General features: G+C 42.0%; 1 protein-coding gene across 2 annotated transcripts in view; it reads right to left on the bottom strand.

Annotated features, from left to right (window-relative positions):
- EDEM3 (ER degradation enhancing alpha-mannosidase like protein 3) overlaps positions 1-18,946 on the bottom strand; it is a 51,749-nt gene extending 32,803 nt beyond the window's left edge. The window contains exons 1-7 of one of the 2 annotated variants that reach the window (XM_045026471.1): positions 18,625-18,946; positions 14,033-14,078; positions 9,176-9,276; positions 7,552-7,591; positions 4,740-4,852; positions 3,604-3,757; positions 2,307-2,441 (exon numbers count right to left, since the gene is read on the bottom strand). In XM_045026471.1, coding sequence (XP_044882406.1) covers positions 2,307-2,441; positions 3,604-3,757; positions 4,740-4,852; positions 7,552-7,591; positions 9,176-9,276; positions 14,033-14,078; positions 18,625-18,782 — 747 coding nt within the window. In that variant the 5' untranslated portion in view covers positions 18,783-18,946. Of the gene's footprint in view, positions 1-2,306; positions 2,442-3,603; positions 3,758-4,739; positions 4,853-7,551; positions 7,592-9,175; positions 9,277-14,032; positions 14,079-17,808; positions 18,076-18,624 lie in introns of those variants that run through there. The other variant, XM_045026472.1, reaches the window with a different exon arrangement.
- Positions 18,947-22,205: the final 3,259 nt, after the last annotated feature.

The following is a 22,205-nucleotide window of genomic DNA, read 5'->3' as shown; positions in this document are numbered from 1 at the left end:
AACTACGAAGCTCAATAATGCATTGAATTCTCTTGAAAAGCAGCACTTATTCCATTTAACCAGTCATTTTGTTGCTAATTAAAAGTATTTGTATTCTATCTGTAACGGTTACCTACACACTATATAGCTTTGGGCAAGTCACATAACTTGTCTGTGCCTCTGTTTCCAACCGACAAAATAGGTATAAAGACCCTTTTTGTTTATAACCATTAAAAAATCCTTCAAAAATTAAAAACAAAAACAAAAACCTTATATAACATTTCAAGACCCTCCAATGAAATACTGCAACCACTAATTTCTTCTAAATTATGCCTACCCCATCCCCACTGCCACATACATATTTTCAGATGTTTCTAGGTGGCACAGTAGCTCTATCCAACAGTTAGGCTAAGTATGTGCATTAGCCCCCTGTAAATACACAAAGGGAGGCATGAACTGGGGTGACAACCTAGCCAAAAAAGGATACAGACAACCAGCCTGGAATGCTAGGTTTTAAGGGTGAGATAATCAAAAGTACTCAGTGTTGGCCTAACTGCTCTCATTGACTTTAATGAGAGCAGAGTTAGGCCAACACTGAGTGTTTTTTAAAAATCCAACCCCATCTCTCTCAACGGAGGATTTCTATCTTTAACATTACAAATGGAAGACAATAAAGCTATGTATACAGCACTTTTCATACAGACTACTGTGAATCTGAGTTGGTTGCTCACTTGGCTGAAACAGGGCACTGCTGACTTAAGAGTCTCTTGGATGGTGACTCCCTTCTACAAACAAGAAGAGAGCGGCAGACAGCAGTGAGTCAGAGGGCTGTTGAAAATATGCAAAAAGTCTCTGATTCTAAAGGCTTTAAACCAAATGCTTGGGCAGTTTGTATTGCAATATGTTACATAATGGGAATAGATTGGTATTAAAAGGGAGTAAACCATGAATAATTTAAGATGTGTTCAGATACAATAATCTAAACAGAAAGCTAGCAGTGTGCTCCAGGAATTAACTCTGAAATATTTGGTTAATCAAATTAAGAATGAAAAATATTTTACAGCTGAACCCAGAATAAATCTTGGTCGAGCCTGTTTAATTTGTTTACACACTACATCAAAGGAGAGAATCTGTCTCAGATCTCTAGTCCAGCACTCGGATTTGACAAAGCCCTATTAGTATGTGTCAGATATTTTTGACTTTCCAAAGGGAATAGTTACTTAGGGACTTTTGAAAATTATTACATCTTTAGTGAATAAATTGCAGTCACCACACTTACACTGCTGTAAAGTTACAAGCCTTATTTAAAGAAGTTAGACCCCTTAGTTTTACTATTTCACTTTAATATCTTTTTTGCTTTTCAATGAAGCAGAACAAGAGAATGCATTTCAAAAACAGTTCCACTCTTAAAAGTGGCAGTGTGAAACTAGCACCTTGTTATTCAACTTAACTATGTATTCAGAATCGTACCTGCATTTTTACTCCGATTAGCCTTGCACAGCCAGTACAGTTAAGAGAAATTGGCTTATATTTCCCCTTATGAAGTTAAAAAAACAAACCAAAAAAACACTGTGTTGCATGCCAATGAGTACATCTGTACAAACCCAGTGAAGAGAATGGGGGTTGCACACATCACTAGGGCATAACTTGGAGACCACAGATGTCACTGAGGGCCTAATCTGGTCTGCAGAATTTTTTAGCAATGAAGGTATGTAGGAAGGAATGAACCAAGCTCAAGAGTCAGGGCCCTATTTAAGTATACTGGGCTGGCAGTCAAAGCACAAACTTTTATTTTTTTGTGGGGTGGGCAGGGGTGGGGAGGGGAGACAAACTAAACTCATTTGCCTTGAAATCATAAAACATGAAAGTTCACTACACTATTCTCAGAGTGAATTTTCAGAACAGAAATGCACTTTAAATATCATGTGCCTCAATTCTCTTCTTCAATGTTAGTCAAACAAATCAATAGAACCTTTCTATCCAAGCACCTTGGAAAGAGTCTATTAACCCAACTCTTCAATATATTAAGTTTACTTAGTTTTGTATTGATATTACTACTTTTACTGTAAATCACCTTCTAGAACTTTTTGAATAAAAAAATTAAAATAGTACTTAATTAGATATGCCATATTAGTATTTTTCTGAAAACACAACTTATCCTTGTGCACAGTAAAGCTAAAAGATGCAAAATCCATTACCAGCCACAAATACAACTAATCCGAAATTCTTTCACTCTTTACCCATGGATTTGAATTAAAATTACAATAATGTAACAGCATGCAGTTCAAAACCTAACCCCAATAAATAAGAGACCATAGAAAGCAAACCTCAAATATTGATGTTCCTGTGAATCGGCTTAGAGCAGCAAATTCAAGTATCAAGGTACCTGCACAAGCTGTACAGGTATCAGTCTCTGTTCCTGTTCGAGCTTCTGGACTTCTTAAACCAAATTTTAAATTAACCTAAAAGAAAGTAGAGATTGTATCTTTTACTAGCTGCAAATATATATATACACGTCAATGATGGGAAAGTACAGTATCTAAGTTCTTATCTCTTTATCTGTTCTTTATTTGTTCTAATTAAAAAACAAAAATCTTAATCTAGTCTCAGCTGATACTACCACCACTCTTAACTCTGCGGCCACAAAAAGGTATGTTGGGTAAAATTTTCAGAAGTGCCTATGTCACTTAGAAGTAGAGCTGCATGGAAACCGTTTCTCATCCTACCAAAAAAAAAAGTTCAAGATTTAAAAAAATTTTCTTGTTCTGCATTAGGTCAAAACAGAGACCTTTCAAAATTATTTGTGAAAAATGAGAGAGAATCCAATATATAATCCTGCTCTGTCTGATACATTATAATTAACCAATAAGCTAAGAGTGTGCCATGCTTTAGCTTCATGTAATGAAAAGTTACAAATATAAAGAAAAATTCCAAATTATACCCCAGCAATAACCTTCGCAAAACAAAAAAAACCTGGAGACTTTTTTTTTTTTATAAATAGGCAAACTGAAAGTTAGGTGAATTTTGAGTTGAATCCAAAGGTGCATGCTGAACACTCCCAATTAACCAGGCTGTAGAAGGCACATCAATAAATTTTAAGTAACACTGAAAAGCCATTGTTGTTCCAGATTATTGAGTCATGCCTAGAGGTGCAAGATACTAGTAGACAGGGGTTTCATGAGATTTCTGCCATCTCTAATGAGTCAGAATGATGCATTCTGGGTCATTGTCAGCAAATCTGGAAAAGCAACAAGCTTAGACAGCCCAAAACAAAATTTAAGAAATTAGTTAGCACCGGTCACAAAATATTAATTGATCTGAATAATTAGATGTATGCAAAATATAAGTATCTGTGATAAATGTTTACACCCACAACTGACACTAATAAAAAAGGGCTTATAAAAAAGTTTAAATGATTTCTGTGCCAAATGCCTCCATAGCCTAGTTAGCAAGGACATTCAGCCTCTTTTTAACTCACAACTGAACTATTTTCTGATCCGATACAAAGAAAATTAATGCATAATCTGTCACAAATAAAGTTCTCTCCCTTTCTACTAAATAACTTCCTGAAATATTAACAGTTTTGCCTATCATGTGGGGTGATCTGAATTATAAAACACTTACTCTTGGATACGGGAGACCACTAGTAGTGTTAAAAGCAGGTAAAAGTTTGTAGCCCAGTTGTTTTGCCATGTGCAGAAGTTCACCACTGTACCACTGCATGTATTCACCTTTTTCTTTCAGCATAATTGCCACTGAGTGCCCACCTAAAAGACCTCTAAACACAAGAAAAGATATCCACATGTATTTCACGTCAGTAGGGTACAGCAGTGCAATAATTTCTATCATTTGTGACAAGCACTGTATAAACAATTGTGATGTATGTTTCAGAAGTGCTGAGCACATACAATTCCAACTGAAATCAATGGAAGCTGTGGTGATGAGCAGATCATTAACAATAAATTGTTCCCTATAGCATTTCACTGAATATATATAAAACACATTGAAGTAGTAGATTACTGAAGAGAACTAGATGATTAATCCTGCACATGGATGGGATAGAGGCCAGTATCTTAAAGGTTATCATGAGCTAAATAAAGTGATGATGTTTATATAAGCCCCTAGTAATCAAATACTGATTATCATTTACTTCTATGTGAAAACATTCTGAAAATGTAGTAAAGATATCTGAATTCTGAGGAGCATACTTGTTTAATATCTATAAACAAGCTTCTTTGAAGAAACCTGTCAGCATCTTGATGATTTTTTTTTAAAACACAAATAGATGTTGTCTGTCTTTTTCATCCTCAAGAGTGATTATCACCTTTCAGAATTATCCCTTAGCCACAGACCTAATAGACTGCACACTCCTTTTTGACTCAAAACATAAATAACTAGAACACATGAGATTGTACAAGTCAAATTTTATAAACTAGAGAAATTTGACATTGTGTATATCGAATGTCTGACAACATAATCTTAGCTTTGAGGCCACGTCTACACTAGGAAAATGAGGTTGTCAGCCACTGCTATCCTGGCACTTTTTTCAATTGGTATTGAAAATAGCTCTCCTGCTGGTGTCAGCCAACTGAATTTGACATCTATTATATAAGTTTCTTCCTATAACATAAGTTAAATTATGTTGATCCAGGGGAACCACCATTCTCAACATCAGCTGAGGTGGAAGGAAATGTTTGACAGGACATAAGCTTGAGATCACATCTTAAGTGCACTGAAAATGAAGAAAACTAGTTACTTACCCAAGGACTCTTATGTTAGTTTCAAACACTGATACAACTATGTCATTATCTAAATTAACATCTTTTATCACATTTTTTACAGCATCTTCAAACTCTTTGGTTTTATTTAACACCTGGAAAACAAAAATAACTTTAGTCATTTTAGGTTCTGATGCTGTAAAACTGATCTACTTCAAAAAGTGCTAGTGTAGTCAGACATTCAAGTATGATATAAAGTTCATTATGTTAAAAAGCAGGAAATACTCAAAATGGCTCAAATTGCTTTTCTGCCTGACCATATCATATTCTGATACATTATGTGAATAGGTATCAGTGTTAGTCTGGTTTGCTATAGTGACATATGTGAATGACAAAGTAGTTTTCAACAGGGAATAATTCACTGAAAATGTGTCTGACGATTACCCAGTTTTGTGCCTTTCTTTCACTATAGTACATTGTAGTCAGTGTTTTCTACCGCCTGCACCCACATATTCTATTCCTCGAAATCTGGAACTGAACTCCACAGTTCAAGCTCATGCCTGCTATAAAGTCTGAATATAGAACTGTCAAGCGATTTAAAAAATTAATTGTGATTAATCATGCAATTAAAAAAAGTAATAGTTTTTACTGCACTATTAAACAATAATAGAATATCATTTATTTAAATATTTTTGGATGTTTTCAACATTTTGAAATCAATATATTTTAATTACAACATAAAATACGAAGTGTACAGTGCTCACTTTATTTTTGATTACAGGTATTTGCACGGTAAAAAACAAAATAAATATTTTTAAATTCACCTAGTACAAGTACTGTACTGTAAATTTTGCCTAAGAAACATAAGAACAGCCATACTGGGTCAGACCAAAGGACTTTTTTCCTTCAGAACTGGTGCTGCAGAGTTCCTGGTGGCCACTAGGGGCCATTGGACCTGGCAGAGTCCAGCTCACAAACAGAAGACACTAATGGAGGGAGGAATTGGAACTGGAGAGTTTCCCACAGCTGCAGTTCCTGGCATGCCTGAAGGAAGGAGGCGGCGTGCAGGAAACTCCGTACAACCCTGGGATGCAGCATCAGGCTCTTTCTCCCTCTGGATCCCTGGGCTCTGGGGTGGGGGGTGAGCACAGCTGGTCTATAGACTAGGGAGGGGGTGCGGGTGTCTGATCTGGGGAGGCACCCCACGGTTGGGCTCTTGGGGGGGGGCAGTTTCTGGCCCGGGGGGGCTGTCCCGCGGCTAAGTTCTGAGAGAAGTGGGCACAGGTATCCGGGCCAGGGGGGCCCCTGCGGGTGCGAGTGTCTGGGCTGTGGGGCACCCTGAAGCTGAGCTCTGGAAGGCGAGAGTGGGTGTGTAGGCCAGGGGTACCCCGCAGCTGGGCTTTGGGTGGGAGGGGGTGCAGCTATCTGGGTTGGGGGGCCCTGTGGCTGGGCTCTGTGAGGGGGGAGGGGAAGAGAAACAGGAACTGGGGTTTTGTAGGGGTTTCTTTACTCACTCCTCTTTACTCCTGAGGGAATCTTTTTTGTCGTCTGTATTGTTACAGACATAGTTGCTAATAGGTATTTTGAAATGAATTCTCAAAATAATTGAAACTGGCATGATTATATTGTGTTATTTTGACAAATAAAATAATCACAATTGTGTGTAAAATTTTTAATTTTTTGGCATAGAATTCCCCCAGGAGCAAAAGTCCCAGAAGTCAACAGTTTAACTTGGGCCTGGTCTACACTAGAAATTTAGCTCAGTATAACTACATCACTCAGGGGTGTGAAATATCCATCCCACCGAGCAAGAGTTAAACGGACCTAACTAGCCCTCTGTGTAAACAGCACCTCGCAGGGAGGCAGAGTACCTACACCAGGGGTAGGCAAACTACAGCCCAGGGGCCGCATCCGGCCCTCCAGACATTTTAATCCGGCCCTCGAGCTTCCACTGGGGAGCAGAGTTGGGGACTTGCCCTGCTCCGCACAACTCCTGGAAGCAGCGGCTTGCCCCCTCCAGCTCCTAAACATAGGGGCAGCCAGGGGGCTCCACCTACCCCAAGCGATGGGGCAGCTGTCTGCTGCCTCCGCATAGGAGCCGGAGGGGGGACATGCTGCTGGTTCTGGGAGCTGCTTGAGGTAAGCGCCCCCCAGAGTCTGCACCACTGACCCCCTCCCGTGCCCCAACCCCTCTGCCCCATCCCTGATCCCCCTCCTGCCCTCTGAACCCCTCAGTCCCAGCCAAGAGCACCCTCCTGCATCCCTGCCCCACCCCCAAGCCCACACTCCCAGCCGGAGCCCTCACCCCCTCCCGCATCCCAACCCCCAGTTTTGTGAGCATTCATGGCCTGCCATACAATTTCCATACCCAGATGTGGCCCTTGGGCCAAAAAGTTTGGCCACCCCTGACCTACACTGACAGCAAAACCCTTCCCATTGGCACATGTAGTGTCTACACTGAAGTGCTACAGCGATGCAGCTGTGCTGCTGCAGCATTTTAAGTGTAGAAAAGCCTTTACATTAGCAGGGGAAGCAAATGCATATTACTGTTGTAAGTAAAAAAAAAAAAAAAAGTGACAGCAACACAATGGGCATTCATTTGGATCAACTACAAGGCCAAGGAAGTATTTTAGTATTTTAAAAAAAATTCCAAGTAACATCACTGTCAATTGTATCCATTGTTTACAGGTCTTTACAACAGAGTAGCTGCCTTTTGATGGAATAAGAGACTTAACTGAGTTTCCTTACTTAACACCATTATTTCAAAAGAACAGAATTCTAACCTGGAAATCTGACTAGAGGTAGATAAACAGTTTATTCATCAATTAAACATTGCAAAACAGATCAAACCTACCACAAGAGTGTCCAAGGTATCAATCAGTGTCAGTGAAAACCTATGAAATAACATTTAAATCAGATATATAATTAAAATTCGGTATGGTTTTGGTAGATATTATGTTATGATGTTATTTTTAACCCAAAAATCTTAGAAATAATGTGACGCAATCATCACAGATTGCCAGTTGATAAAAAATATGCTAGTTTTAAATGATGGATATTTAAACAGAAAGGTATAAATACTGACCATTCTTCTTTGAATAGACATTAGCAACTCCTACTGACCAAAATTGGAGCTAATGAATAGTTTACACTTATGATGGTAAGAGTCATTTTGACTTCTTGTTTTTAGTTACCTTTGAAAGCTTTCTGTCATTTAAAATGTGGCTTATTAAACTAGCACAATGGCCAGTAGTCTCTTGTTCTGAAGAGCTGATAATGAACCCAGCCACACCCGTTTCAGCCACTGAATTCACTGGCGGCCTTAAGTGTGCACTGATGTATTGATGATTTCTCTAAGAAAAAAAATTGTACTATCCAAAATTATTCTAAACTCTTATCTCACTTGATGAGATCAATTCCATTTTTCTTGATAAAGGAATAACTACATATCAGTTAACCTCATGGGAAGAGAGGAAAAGTGGCTATAGAAATTACTAAACTATGTTTTGTTCCCACCACCTCTCTTATTTATAATATGACACAATTCTGCATGTGTGTGCATCTAGAACAGGGGTGGACAAACTTTTGTTCTGAGGGCCACATCTGGGTGGGGAAATTGCATGCAGGGCCATGAATGTACGGCTGGGGCAAGGGTGCAGGAGGGAATGCGGGGTGTGGGAGGGGGTGCGATGTGCAGGAAGGGGTTCGGGGCAAGGAGTTAGGGTGCAGGGGGTGCAACAGGGGGCTCAGAGCAGGGAGCTGGGATGTGGCAGGGGGCTCAGGACAGGGAGCTGGGATGCAGGAGGGATGCGGGATGTGGCAGGGGGTTGGGATGCAGGAGGGATTCGGGATGTGGCAGAGGGCTCAGGGCAGGGGGTTGGGGTGCAGGCTCCAACCCGGCATCGCTTACTTTGAGCGGCTCCAGGGTGGCAGCGATGCGTAGTGGGGCTAAGGCAGGCTCCCTGCATGCCCTGGCCCCACACTGCTCCCGGAAGCAGCCAGAACCACATCCCTGCGGCCCCTGTGTGTGAGGGTGGGGAGGGGGGGCAGAGGGCTCTGCGTGCTGCCCTCACCTGCGGGTACCTCCTGTGAAGCTCCCATTGGCCGCGGTTCACCGTTCCCGGCCAATGGGAGCTGTGGGGGGCAGTGCCTGCAGGTGATGGCAGCGCCTGGAGCCCTCTGCCCACCCCACTCCTCCCAGGGGCTGCAGGGACACAGTGCCGGACGCTTCCAGGAGCGGTGTGGGGCTAGGGCAGGCAGGGAGCCTGCCTTAGCCCCGCTGCGCCACGGGGCTGGCAATCCTGCAGGCCAGATCCAAAGCCCTGATGGGCTGGATCCGGCCCACAGGCTGTAGTTTGCCTACCCCGATCTAGAAAATCAAACAAGGGTTTTGAGTGTGCATCAGCTGAAGTATTAGCAGCAAAAATCTGTTAAGATTTGCATGTTCATAAAAGATAATCACTGCTTCAAATACTAACTTTCCCAAGGCATCGTCTACATCCCCACGACTTGGTTCCTGACCCCGAACCCGTCCACGGCAAGTTAAAGGCATGAGTTCATCAGCTGGGTAGGCATGTTCCTGTAAGAACAAAACCAGAAGGTAAAGAGAGTACAATACAGTTTAATTAAATCATTGTAACCTGTTGAAAGGAAGCAGAATTTTAGTAAACTTATGAAAATCTATGTATCATCTATCTGGCTAAACTCAAACTCAAGATAACACAGCAGCAGCTTCCTCTTCATGGTCAGTGACTGACAACCGTTAAACCACATAAAACATACTAGCAGCCAGGCCATACAGTACGATGCCCCTTCTCCCCACCCGAGAGAAACAATAGTTTTGGAGTATTTAATGGCATTTCTGAAATAAATGCTCAATTTGAACACTTGAGGTCCATCTTGTGTTTCCTGCAACAAATGCACAGGAGATTGCATTTCTGCAGTGGAGATGATCTACACTGTGAATCGAGGAGTCTCTTTCCTCCATTAAAGAACTGATCTATCATCCAACGTTAATGTAAAAACAGTCTGGGTGGAAGACTTGCTTGTTTTACAAAAATGTGAAAATAAGCTCCATTTTAGAGAAAGGAGACAAGGAAGTTCAAAGGTTAAGGATAACATTTTAAAAAGCACTTAAGTGACGTAGGAGCCTAAGCCTCACTGAAAAAAAAATCAAAGGGATAGACACTCCTAAGCCACTTTTGAAAACTGGACCTAGATGCTTTGAAAATTTTACCCTTTGTGATTTGTCCAAGGTCACAGAATCAGTGAAAATGAGAAAAGAACTCAGTCAGAATATAAAACAATAAAATACAACCAAATGACTACGTGTAACAAAAGAAAACATGACAAGTTTGGAGTAGTTTTTGAAAATGATGGCCATTTCAGGGGTGAGGAGAAGGATTACTCTCCATTGCTCTAGCAAAACAGTTTTACTCTAACACTACGTACTTCAGTCAGTCAGAAATATCAACAATGTCAGTATAGTCCAATTCAGGTGTGCTGAATAAAATACCTGTTTATGGTCCCACTGAAGTCAATGTAAATTTTGTAGCTGACTTCAATGTGAGCAAAATCAAGCCTTAAGGCCCTAGTTCAGAGTTTTGGTAACTGTCAAAATAAAAAGCACTAAAGTTGGAGAGTCAGAAACTGAAATAAGAGTGATACCAGAGACTGGTGAAATATTTTGGTGCAAGACTTGATTTTTAAGTTTCTTTTTAAAATAGCTTTTCAAAATTCTATTTGCGCCTGCCTTTTTTGACAAGCACATAAAGTGCTAGCTTTTTTCTTAGTAATCAACAGAGGAAAAGGCAGGAAAGTACGTTTTATACTTAGGCTAGTAAATTCAAAGCTTTTCACCAAACAGTTTTATTTTTAAACCACTACCAGAATGACACATGTAAAGAAATAAAAACATATATACAAATTTTAATTATGAACAGAGACCCAGGTTTTTTGGCAAGTTATGAGAATTACTAATAGAATTAGGAAAATAAAGCTTTATAAAGACCAAAAAATACTTAAAATAAATGTTGTGCAAGGTGTTGACTTCCTATAAGACATGTAGTATGAGGGAACAATTAGTGATGGAACATGTCTACCTCAGTTCCACTGGTTGCTGTATTATACTATCTAATTCTAATTTGAGAGTAGAAATCTAATGAGCAGCATAACAGAAGCAAATGTGCAGCAAATGAATATAGGCAGTGGAACATATTCAATATCATTTATGAGTATGTGCTGTGACAGATTAGTGTGACTGTTTATCCAGACACACAAGGTGGGGAAGAAAAAGTATGGGTTATTTTTCAATTGAGGGCCTATTGTTCTTTGAAAACCTTGCTCCGACCACCACCTTCTATTCTTCCTGAGTTCAGGTACCAGAGCCGGGGTATAGCTCTCATTTTGAATATCGTACACTGTACAACTATCCTAAAAAACTGATTAATGACCTGTGAAGTAGAAGCAAATTCAAAATTAAGAGATCACTAGCTAAAATTGTGGAGAAAGCCAATAATCAGGTAATTCTGATAAAGCTACCTTCAAGACAGACAGAAAGGGAACATTACTCACTAAAACAAAAGTAATAGTCTACATCCTGAAGAGCAGGAAACACACTGAAAAATGAGGGAATACAGGTTAGTTATCTAGATCTATCTAGAGATGGGTTAAGGCTTTGGGCCAAAAGCTGTCCTGAGTTATACCCCCTTCCAATTCAATTGAGATCAGTGGATAAAGAGATGTATCAAGGTCAAAATTTGGCACACAAACTACATAGGTTTAAACATCTGTATGTCTTAAATTTATAAGAACATGTCCTGATTGACAAATAGGGCTGTTTGGTCTATGTCAGGACTCCAAATTAAGAACAGCATTGTTACATTCCACTTGCAAAAAATGCACACGGCTGCCAGTGCTGTATGATTAGGTCTATTTACCTAAGGGACTAACAACTGGTTTTTCACGTATCCTTTGTGAGAGTGTGAAGAAATGCTCCTAGTTATTAGACTTGTCAGTGAGGGAATAAAAAGCTACTATCTGCCCTCCCAATTGACACATGAAAAAGTACAAAAGATAACCCACTGCATGCAAACATGAAATGTGAGCCTAATCCACTCAAGTCCAAAAACACAGAAATAGTAAATTAACAATTTTCAGCTCCTTGTCTCAAAAACTGCTTTAAAAAAACCCACACAACTTAACTTTCTTGCTATCAGTGTCAAGGTTGAAACTCCAGTCTTTACTTCAAGTTAAACAAACACAGAATGTGACTTGTTTGTTTAATGCTCTAGCATACGTGGCAAGTAAATATCCTTTTGACATTTATGCTTCCAGGATATCTGAAGTCATACTTCCTCTTAACCCAACATTTTCTTGCCACAAATGTAGAGAAGGTAGCTATTAGCTTCAAATTTACAGTAATGCAAAGTAAAGCACAAATATCTCAGCTGACTGAAGAGTTTTGTCCAACGTTAGGCAAGATAGGTTCTCTAATTAAAAGCAGAAAAGACAGAGCAAGGCAGATTGAAAGCCAGATATTTGTATGTAGTTGGGTTTCAAGTAACTCTAGAAATTATTTCATAGCCTACATACCTGAACATGTTTAATAAAAAACAGTTCTCACAATAGCTTCTCTTCTGTGCTTTAATACCTTTGGTATTTATAAACAGCAAAGAATCTCATTCACTGTATGCATTATCTATTTACATGTCTCATTAACTTTTAACCTCTTTGGAAGTTAAAGGGTTACAGCATAATATTGAGCCGTACCGTCAACATACTCTCAAGGGACAGTGGTTTTCCATGTGTGAGCAGGTGCAATTTACGAAAGAAAGGTCTGTGTTGTAATAAGAACACGTATATTCCCAGCAGAGAAAATACAAAGATGAAAACAATTAAAATGTTTTTGTTAAAAGTACATACTTTACTAAACTAAGGTATCATAAGAATGACTGGTATTTCAGGCCATGTCTACACTGCCGCTTTTGTCAGTATAACTTATGTCGTTCAGGGCTGTGGAAAAAACCTTAGATGGCCTTAGATTTTCAGATGTACAGTTAACAAGGTTCACCTGTTTCCCCCTAAATGTTTCCCATTTCAGTGTACTGATAGTATTGTATTCTTATCAATAACTATATTTTAAATGGAAAAATCTACTGTTGAAATAAAAATATTTATTCTGGAACAGGACCAAACTAATAAATTAGGATATAACAAGACTGACTAAACAACAAAACAGTCTCATGTCCAAGACAACTGAAAGAGACCTAAAATTGTTTTGACAACACTAAGTTACAACACACACACATATATATATATATATATATATATATCTTATAAATAGTAGCAAATGTGGACACTTAATTTACAATTGTCTATTTAGCACCAGGTTATGTAATATGGGTCTGATGCTACAGGTTTTTTTTAAATTATTTTTTTTAAGTGAAATGGAACTTTTGTGAGCAAAGAAGCTGCAAAATCTACAGCAAATATAACATCACAAGGTAAATATGAGGTTACATAATTAATGTTAAGCCAACAAAGTGTAAACAAAGTTATCTGCAGGAATATATAAACATTTTTATATTCACTAGCACAACCAATACATTATTAACAATTATTGTGTTCACTAGAATTTGATAACTACAGACATGTATCTTTTCAAGTGTTCTTGGTCTGTAGATATTTTGCAACATTTTTGTTCAGAGGTCTCATGCTACCAAATAAGTCAAGGGAACATTGATTTAGTAAGAAATTTATAAGAGGAGACAAACTACATTAAGAATAGCAAGCAGGTTTACATAGAAAGGTCCTGATCCTGCAACGAGAGAAATGCAGGTTTATCTGTACAGAGAGAGCCCCATTAGCTTTTAGCTTTATAGGCTAACTGTAAGGATCCAACTGGAAAAATCGGACTTTAAGACTATATTGCAACATCTTCCCTTTAAAATATTTTTAAATTCCATAACTTAGCACTTTTTATTTTCAATTATCTTTACAAACACTTAAATTCTTAGAGACTACTGCATGTCAGATCTAGGGGAAAAAAAATAAAAAAAATCAAGCATAAGTTAAGTAACCTGTCAGGAATTCCTAGCAAATGTTCCTGTGATCAAACATTACTGTCCCCCTACATTCATATTTCTCATATGCAGACATTTCAAAAGAAAATCATATAAGCTGCACATACGAACTTCTACTTCAGTTTTCCCCCAACAGAGTTTCAGCAAGTTTTTTTAAATCTGCCAGGTCGATGATTGCTGACAAATGCAAAACAAACTTTAATTTATGTAATGTAATGTAAGCGTAATTGAAGAAATTGGTAGTTTACTTACCATGTAATTGCTATAAGCATGATCAAACATTTCTAACACTTGATTCCTAAGAAAAGGAACAGGAAAAAATTTGTTGAAATAAGTATCAGTTTCATATTTCCTCTATTTGTCAAACTTTAACACAATAAAAGTACTGTAGTTTAATATCTGGAGATTAATATCAGATGCCCATAAAAATACATAACATTCACTTCATCTCTGGAACTTTGCCCAAGTAGAGCTGATTAAGTAAAACAACCAGTGGCAAGATATTTTATGGTCTGTTTGGACCTTATGAAAGAGAGGAGAATGAAACACTATCTAAAGCTAGTCCAAGAGTAGCAGGTGGTGTGCAAACTGACCCCCAACAGGCCAGTCCTGTAACACTACTGCTATTCCAATACTGGAGCTTCTTCTGAATAAAACTTCTTCAAGTCCCTACATTTATTGTGCAATGATTTGTTTCTGGGAGTGTTGCACTTGCAAAGAGAAATGAACTTCCAATCATAAAATCCAGTTTTCCAGTGCAGTATATTTTCATTTTTTAACCACAATTATTATACTGAAAAGACCAAATAGGCTACTAGATACTTTGCTAGACTCTAAAAATCATTGTCTTAGGCTATGTCTATAATATGCAGCTTTTAGCAACTGTAGCCACTGTTTGTCGGCATGAGAGAGCTCTCCGGCTGACAAAAAACTTCCACCCCCCACAAGCAGCAGCGGGTGCTGTTCACACTGCTTTTTAGTCGGTAAAACTTTTACCGTTCAGGGGGATGTTTTTTTAACACCCCTGAATGACAAAAGATTTGCTGATGAAGTGCCAGTGTAGACATACCCCCAGTGTAGACAAAGCCATAATAAAGACAATGGATTTATGGCTTATTCCAACAATCTGTAAGCCAATAACCCCCCTTTTTGTCCTATGATTACCGGGGTGTAAACAGGCCACTTCACCTTGAATGGTCCCTTAGAATATGTAATAACTACTTATGATAAACAATCTGTTTGGTCTTGTATTTAGCTGACACGCTGAGTTTCTTTCTCAGACCTGAAGAAGAGCTGTATTGCTGGAAACCCTTTTCTCTCTCTCACCAACAGAAGCACCCACCTTGTCGATCTAAGAACCAGTCAGGAGGCACACTCCTCATTCAGAAAAACCCCACTACATAGTTCTGTGTTCCTTCTGCAACAGTTGATATCATCAACACCAAAAGCTATTTTACATGTTAGCGGAATCATAAGTTACCAGGTTCCATATTTTCCCTGAATTACCATCTTGGTAAGTAAAGAAAAAATGGTTTCAATATTATTTATGAATGTATATACAGTTAAACCCTGTTATCTCGACGGCCTAGGGGTTTGCCAAAAGCCATCGAGATAACCAATGATCGAGATAAACCCCTATCCACCCCCCCACCCCCTCCCTGCCCCCTTACCGCGCTGCCTGCACGTGGCTGGATCCGGCAAAGCGGAGCCGGGCGGACGGACGGACGGACGGGCGGGCGGGGAAGCGGAGCCGGCGGGCGGGCGGCAGGCGAAGCCGGGACCAGGTATGTGGGGCGGGGACGGGCAGGGACCAGGGCTGCGGCCGGGGGCGGGCGGCACAGGCAGGGACCGGGTATGCGGGGCGGGGAAGCGGGGACCGGCGGGCGGGGAAGCGGAGCCGGCGGGCGGGCGGCAGGAGAAGCCGGGACCAGGTATGTGGGGCGGGGACGGGCGGCGGGCGGGGACAGGCAGGGACCGGGTAGGGGGCGGGGAAGCGGGGACCGGCGGGCGGGGAAGCGGAGCCGGCGGGCGGGCGGCAGGCGAAGCCGGGACCAGGTATGTGGGGCGGGGACGGGCAGGGACCAGGTATGCGGGCCGGGCGGGCGGGGACGGGCAGGGACCAGGAATGCGGGGCGGGGAAGCGGCGACCGGCGGGCGGGGAAGCGGAGCCGGCGGGCGGGCGGCAGGAGAAGCCGGGACCAGGTATGTGGGGCGGGGACGCGGGGACCGGGTATGCGGGGGCGGGGAAGCGGGGACCGGCGGGCGGGGAAGCGGAGCCGGCGGGCGGGCGGCAGGCGAAGCCGGCTGGGGAACCGCGCGGCTGGAGAGCCAGGAGCGGGTGGCTGGGGACGCGGGGAGCCGGGCTCGAGATATTAGGGTTGGGCAAATCGACATAACAGATGAGAAGCCCATAAGATAAAGAGGGAGTTTGGCGGTTCCACTTCTAAAACCTCGAGTTAATAGGATTGGCAAGTTAACCGAGGTCGACATAAATGGGTTCGACTGTATTTGTAATGTCTAAATAGTGGTCATGATCTGAAATGTCACTATATTCAATGGCACTCACTCTCTCAATAGCTGCTTCCTGTCTTAGCAAAGACTATTTTACTAATAAAAGATAGGTTTTTCCCTACTATTAGTAATGCAAATACAGAGCAAGTTGGATTCTATTCTGACTTGGACATCATCAACAGTGTTCACAAAATATCTGTTGCAGCTGATATAAGAGGTAAGAAGAACTCAGCTAGATTTTCAAACACCCAACTGAGTTTACTGGCTTGGCAGTTAAAAAAAAATAATTTTAACTCATCTAAACAAGTTTATTATCAACGTAGGAAAAAGAATAAACATGGACCCCAATGATGCCTTTTTCAGTCATTTCACCAATTATAACCATTTGATGGCCTCAATTCTGCAATTTAGCTGTGCAGGTGAAATCCTAGGCCCACACAGAGCACCATCCACTTCAATGTGACCATGTGGTCTACCTATACAGACCCAGATGCAGGATCAGAGTCAAAGCCTATAAACATTGTCCAACAATGATTTAGCACATTAAAAGGTTTTTCTCCCTGAAATGGACTGTATTCCCAGACCATTATCTGAAGGGACTCTGTGGAAAGTACATTCTTACCATATAAATACATATAACCTCCTATTCGCATAGGTGCTCCAACCCAGACCCCTAAGGCCTGGTCTACACTAGGGGAGGGGGTTGAACTAAGGTACGCGACTTCAGCTACGCGAATAGCGTAGCTGAAGTCGAACTACCTTAGCTCGAACTGCCTACCTGTACAGACGCCGCAAGATCGAAGTCCGCGGCTCCCCCGTTGACTCCGCCACCGCCGTTTGCAGTGGTGGAGTTCCGGAGTCAACGGGAGCGCGTTCGGAGTTCGAACTATCGCGAGATTAGACGCGATAGTTCGAACTCCGAGAAGTCGAACTCTACGCATCGACCCGGCGGGTAAGTATAGACCTACCCGTAGTAAATAAACACCTCTGAAAGGAAGGTGGCTTCTTTCCACCTCTGCAGCACTGCAAAAGCTGAACAAATACCTGAAGCAGTCCACATTTCTGCCTGTACTGGTAGATCCTAGCTCACCAGTACATATATGGTGATGGTGCATACAGAATATAAGTAGTTAAACAATGCACCTAAAATGTAAACAGGCCAGGGAAAGGAGTCTAAATCATTTGGGTAGCCATGTGAGGAACACATAGCTAAGGTATTTTTCAAGACTGTGATGTACTCAAAGTGCTTTGAGATCTTTGAATGAAAGATCCAATGAGTGCACATATTATAATTAAATGCCTTTTACCTAATGATCAAATAACTGTATAATGAAACCTCTTAATGAAGCCTCACAACACCCTTGTGAAATATTACTATCTTCATTTTACAGAAGATGACAGTAAGCACAAAGGAGGTAATGAAATTGTCAAGGTGACACAGGAATTATGTGGCAATAATGATCAGAATGCAGAACTGCTTTCTAAAAAAATCATACTCTATGCACTGGAATACATACCTCATCACTGATGTTGTACTCTTTATCCTTTAAATAATTAGCTTTATACACACATGCAAATTGGGCTCCCTAAACAATCTACTTGATTGCTCACAGTGACTCGGCAGGGATGATCTCAACTCTTATCAATATGAAAGATGTGATCTCTTATTGCTCTAAAACCTTGACTTGTTCCAGAAACACTGTCATAATCAGACCAACATGCCGAACACCTAGTGAGTATGGTTTTGACCTTTGACCACTTTTACCCATAATTATATACAATAGCTGACTTGAAATTTTCATGACCACACAGATACTAGGGGTGTCAACCACGGGAGGGGGGAGATGACCTGATAGACAGGCAGATATGACTGGGGCTATATCAAAAATTCAGGGAAGTATCAAAGTACATCTCTGAGGGGCTAGGCACCACTCTGATGCAGGCTGGGAACGTCACACAGGTCGCTGGCTGACGGTGCTGGGGATCAGCAGAGATCCATGCGTGGGCGGAGTGGGGCTCAGCCACACCCCAGTGGGAGCCGGGGGAATGGCCAGGCCCCATGGGGGAGTGCTCCCCACGCTCAGAGGAGGGCAAGCAACAGGGTCCGCCCGCACCCCTTCCACGGGGGCAGAGGCTGAGCCCTGCAGACGGAGCTGACAGCGCGAGGGCTGTCGCAAGGGCAGCCACATCGGTCACCGCCCCCCCCCCCGGGAAAAGGGATGCCAGAGCGGGCAGTGGCCACTTCCACCCGCCCCAAGGGGAGCGACGACTGGAGCCGGTCAGGATAAGCGCTCGCCAGCTGCGCACAACCCCCGCCGCGTCTCCCCGCTTACCCGAGCCGGCGCTTTTCCTCCCTGCTCATGGCTCCGGCGGCCGGGGCGGCTGCCAGCACCGAGGAGGCGGAGAGAAGGCCCAGGGCCAGCAGCTTCCATCTGCCCCAGCGGGCTGCGGGGTCCCCGCTCCCCCCCTCACCACTAGCAGCTCCGCTCATGGCAGCAGCTGCCCGCCGCCCCGCTAGGCCCGGCTCAGCCCCATCCTCGCCGCACGCAGCCCGCCCCTCTCCCTGGCGGCGGCGGCGGCTGCTGCTGCCGCTCTCAGCGCCGCCGACGTGCAAACGGAAAGAACCGGCCCTTCGCTTTCCTGTGGCGTAGCCAAGGAAACAATCTCCTTCCGCGGCTTCCGGGTTCAGCCCGTCACGTGGCGTCGCTGTGGACCAATCGGAGCCGAAGGCGTTGGAGGGGGGGGGGTCCGTTTGTGGCACGTGATTCCGGTGAAAGACTTTAGTGGAGTGAGACGTGGACAAAAGGCGGGGTCGGCTATTGGCTCGGGAGATGGCGCGCGGGGACTGCAAGTTCCAGCATGCAACGCTCCACCCCGAGCTGGTCGCTAAATTCTGGAGGGAGCACGGCCTTCTGGGAGCTGTAGTCTGGATGAGTCTGAGCCGCTAGGCTCCTCTGTATCCTGGGACCGGTTGTTTGTGAGTTGCCCTGAAAGGACGTTATATAAAGGGCCTTACTTATAGACAATGAGGGGGCTGCAGTTCTACAAGCCAGTGCAGTGGCTTGGGAGAGCTTCTTGCTGGCTCTAGAGCCCCACTCCTCCTGCTGCATGTAACAACTCAGTATGAGGCAAATGTCTTGTTTCTCAGCATTCACTCCACACAGGAGCACTTACTGCCTAAGGGAAGGGGGATTTCCCACTATCACAATTTTGGCAGCAGTGTCATGATATTTGGCGTTTTTCTAAAAGCCCCAGATGCTGGACTCGTGGTTATGTGAGAACCACAGCTTTCATTTAAACAAAAAGGTTTCCAGCATTCAGCACAAGCTTGAAACCAGCATCTGCATATAGCTCCAAAGGCTCAGAAATTAAAAGGCAAATATAGACCTTCCACCCAAGTCTACCCCCACCCCCACCCCTAGCAAATAATGATTTTTGAGACCTGACTTTTTTTTAAGCTTGAGACTGGCCCTACTGGGAAATGATTTTGCCATGAATAAAACAGTGAAGAGTGTCTTACACAGTTGTCCTATATTTTCTTGAAGCCTGTGCGGACACTGCCCAGCATTAGCATTGAATGTGACCTTGAGCAAATCACTTCAGTGCTCCGTGCCTCAGATTCTAGGGCGACCACCTTTGATGACTGGAAATAATGGAAAATCACATGAAAAATACAGGACAATGCTTTGTTTTAAGGCATGTTTTAGGGAAACTCCATTTCTCCCTTAGCATGTCATGTATTTCTCTCTCAAGCATACCTTTCTACTGCCCTGAAGTATACAATGGAATTATCATAAACTTCACTTTAATGGTTAAAATGGTACTAATGATCAGTTTTGATACATTTCAATACATTTTAAACCAATTTATAAAACTCTTTACATGCACAATGGATATTTACTTAATTTGAAGTGCAGCCTTAAAAAAATGTAGTAGGTTTCTGCAACCCAAGTCTGTTTACACAAGGAAAATATTCTTTCCACTGCTGCATTTGAGGTAGGACTGAACATATGCTTTCCACCAGTGTTAAGAAATTCGGAGGAAGAGGAGCTGGATACCATGTTTCAAAGCTCCACTTTTTCCCCTACACACAGTACCTTCCTTGCAATAAAGCATACTGGTGTCCATATATGGCAAGCATTTTCTGTTTACTTAGCCATTGAACCTTTACCTTTCCAGAAATTTTCTAAAGTTTTCCTAGCATTTCCTTACTTGTGTTACAAGTGCATATAAGAATTGTTTTTAAAAGTGCAAAAACAGAGGGCTAGGTAGAAAAACTTCTGAATGTTTTAACAGGCAAAGTCTCAAACACGAAGCCACATCCTTGATTTTCATTTTAGATGTGCAATTCAATGCAGTCTTAGAACACAAAAGGAGAACCTTTTGTTAAAAAGGACTAGGTTTCTTCAGGTTGATTTCTACACTGAAAACAAGATTTAATCAACAGTTTCATTCTTTAAGTATTGCTCTGCAACACCTTCCTTTACTCATACAACAAATCAATGAAATAAGAGATGGTCCTTTGAAATAAGGGATGTATGGTCATCCCCAGCCATTCAGATTTTTGTGACAACAGAGATGAAACCCAGATGCTCCCACTACCAAAGCATAGGCCACTGCCAATGCAACTAAAGGCAGGGGGTTGATGTAATGAGAGGCTAGAGGCAAAGATATCTCCCCTCTCTCCAGCTTGGTTAAGTAGTGCTCCCTCTACCATCTTGGTTGGTGTTAAGAACTGTTGCAGTCTACATTAACCACTGGCTGAAGAGGAATCTCTTTTTGATGTTAACAGTAGCCCATGACACCAAATTAAGCACTTCTGATTGTATCCAGTAGAGGGATGTAGCCAACAAATACTAGCCAGTAATCTACAGCACAATTATAATTGTAATGTTACATCAATTAGATGCATTATAGTCCTGGAGGGCCATAGCTGCCTCTTTTCTTTTGACAGTCAATTTTGACAAAGGTATTTCTCACCTTGCAGTCTATATTAAAATAAACCTAGAAATCTCTTTTGAGGGGGAAGAAGATGATGAAGCAGAACAGCATCACAACACTACAATGCTGAGAACCTGCCCCAGAGGACAATACCTAAAAATTGGCAGCCTTATGGCTCCTGGCAAATTACAGTACAGCCCTAAATTGGGCAAAGTCTGAAAGAAAATATGGCTAAGTTATTCGGGCTACTTTCATTGTTCAGGCATTTGGTGAGCATTATATATAAATTTACTATAATTTTTTTGCTATGTGGGTAGGGTCAACTCTGCCATACCAGAGGAACAGGAGGTGGCTGTGGGTGGCAAGCTGCTGAGTGTATATGTGCCATTATACATTAAATCTGTGGGGCATGAGGTAAGTATGGCTGCTTTGACAAAGTTACATTGAAGAACAATATTGAATCAAAGAAGAGTTTAGTTTTTCCTTTACATTTCAATTGATGTTGAATTTTCCAGCCAGGAGAGACAAAGAAAGGTGAGAGCACAAGTGAGCATCTGGTCAGTTCATCTTGAAATAGTGCAGCAATCATATCTTTAAAATAAAAATTAGAGTCGCCAAGAAAGCAATGTGTGCAATTATTACACTTGCTTAGAATGCAAAAAGGAAGTGCTCCATAAAACATTTAAACATACTCCATTTAAATCAATTCTGACTATATTGCACATTCTGTATGGCTGTATTGTAGTGACATGCATGAGTGGAAGATTATCTTCTTTAGGAACTCTTCTGGTTTTGTTGCTTTATAAAACAACATCCTTCCTGTACAAATGTTGGCGCACAAGACAGAAACCTGTCTTTTCCATTCCTCTCTGTCATTTACTGCTGCTTCCATTTTGCTCTATGGGGTTGAGATTGACTCTTCTGCCCTCCCTCCTAGCTTTCTCAAGGGTGTCCTCGTTTCCTCACATTAGTT

Source organism: Mauremys mutica, chromosome 8, assembly GCF_020497125.1.
Source record: "Mauremys mutica isolate MM-2020 ecotype Southern chromosome 8, ASM2049712v1, whole genome shotgun sequence".
NCBI classification, from domain to species: Eukaryota; Metazoa; Chordata; order Testudines; family Geoemydidae; genus Mauremys; species Mauremys mutica.
Note: the sequence above shows the minus strand (reverse complement) of the source record. Positions and strands in the feature narration are given on the sequence as shown.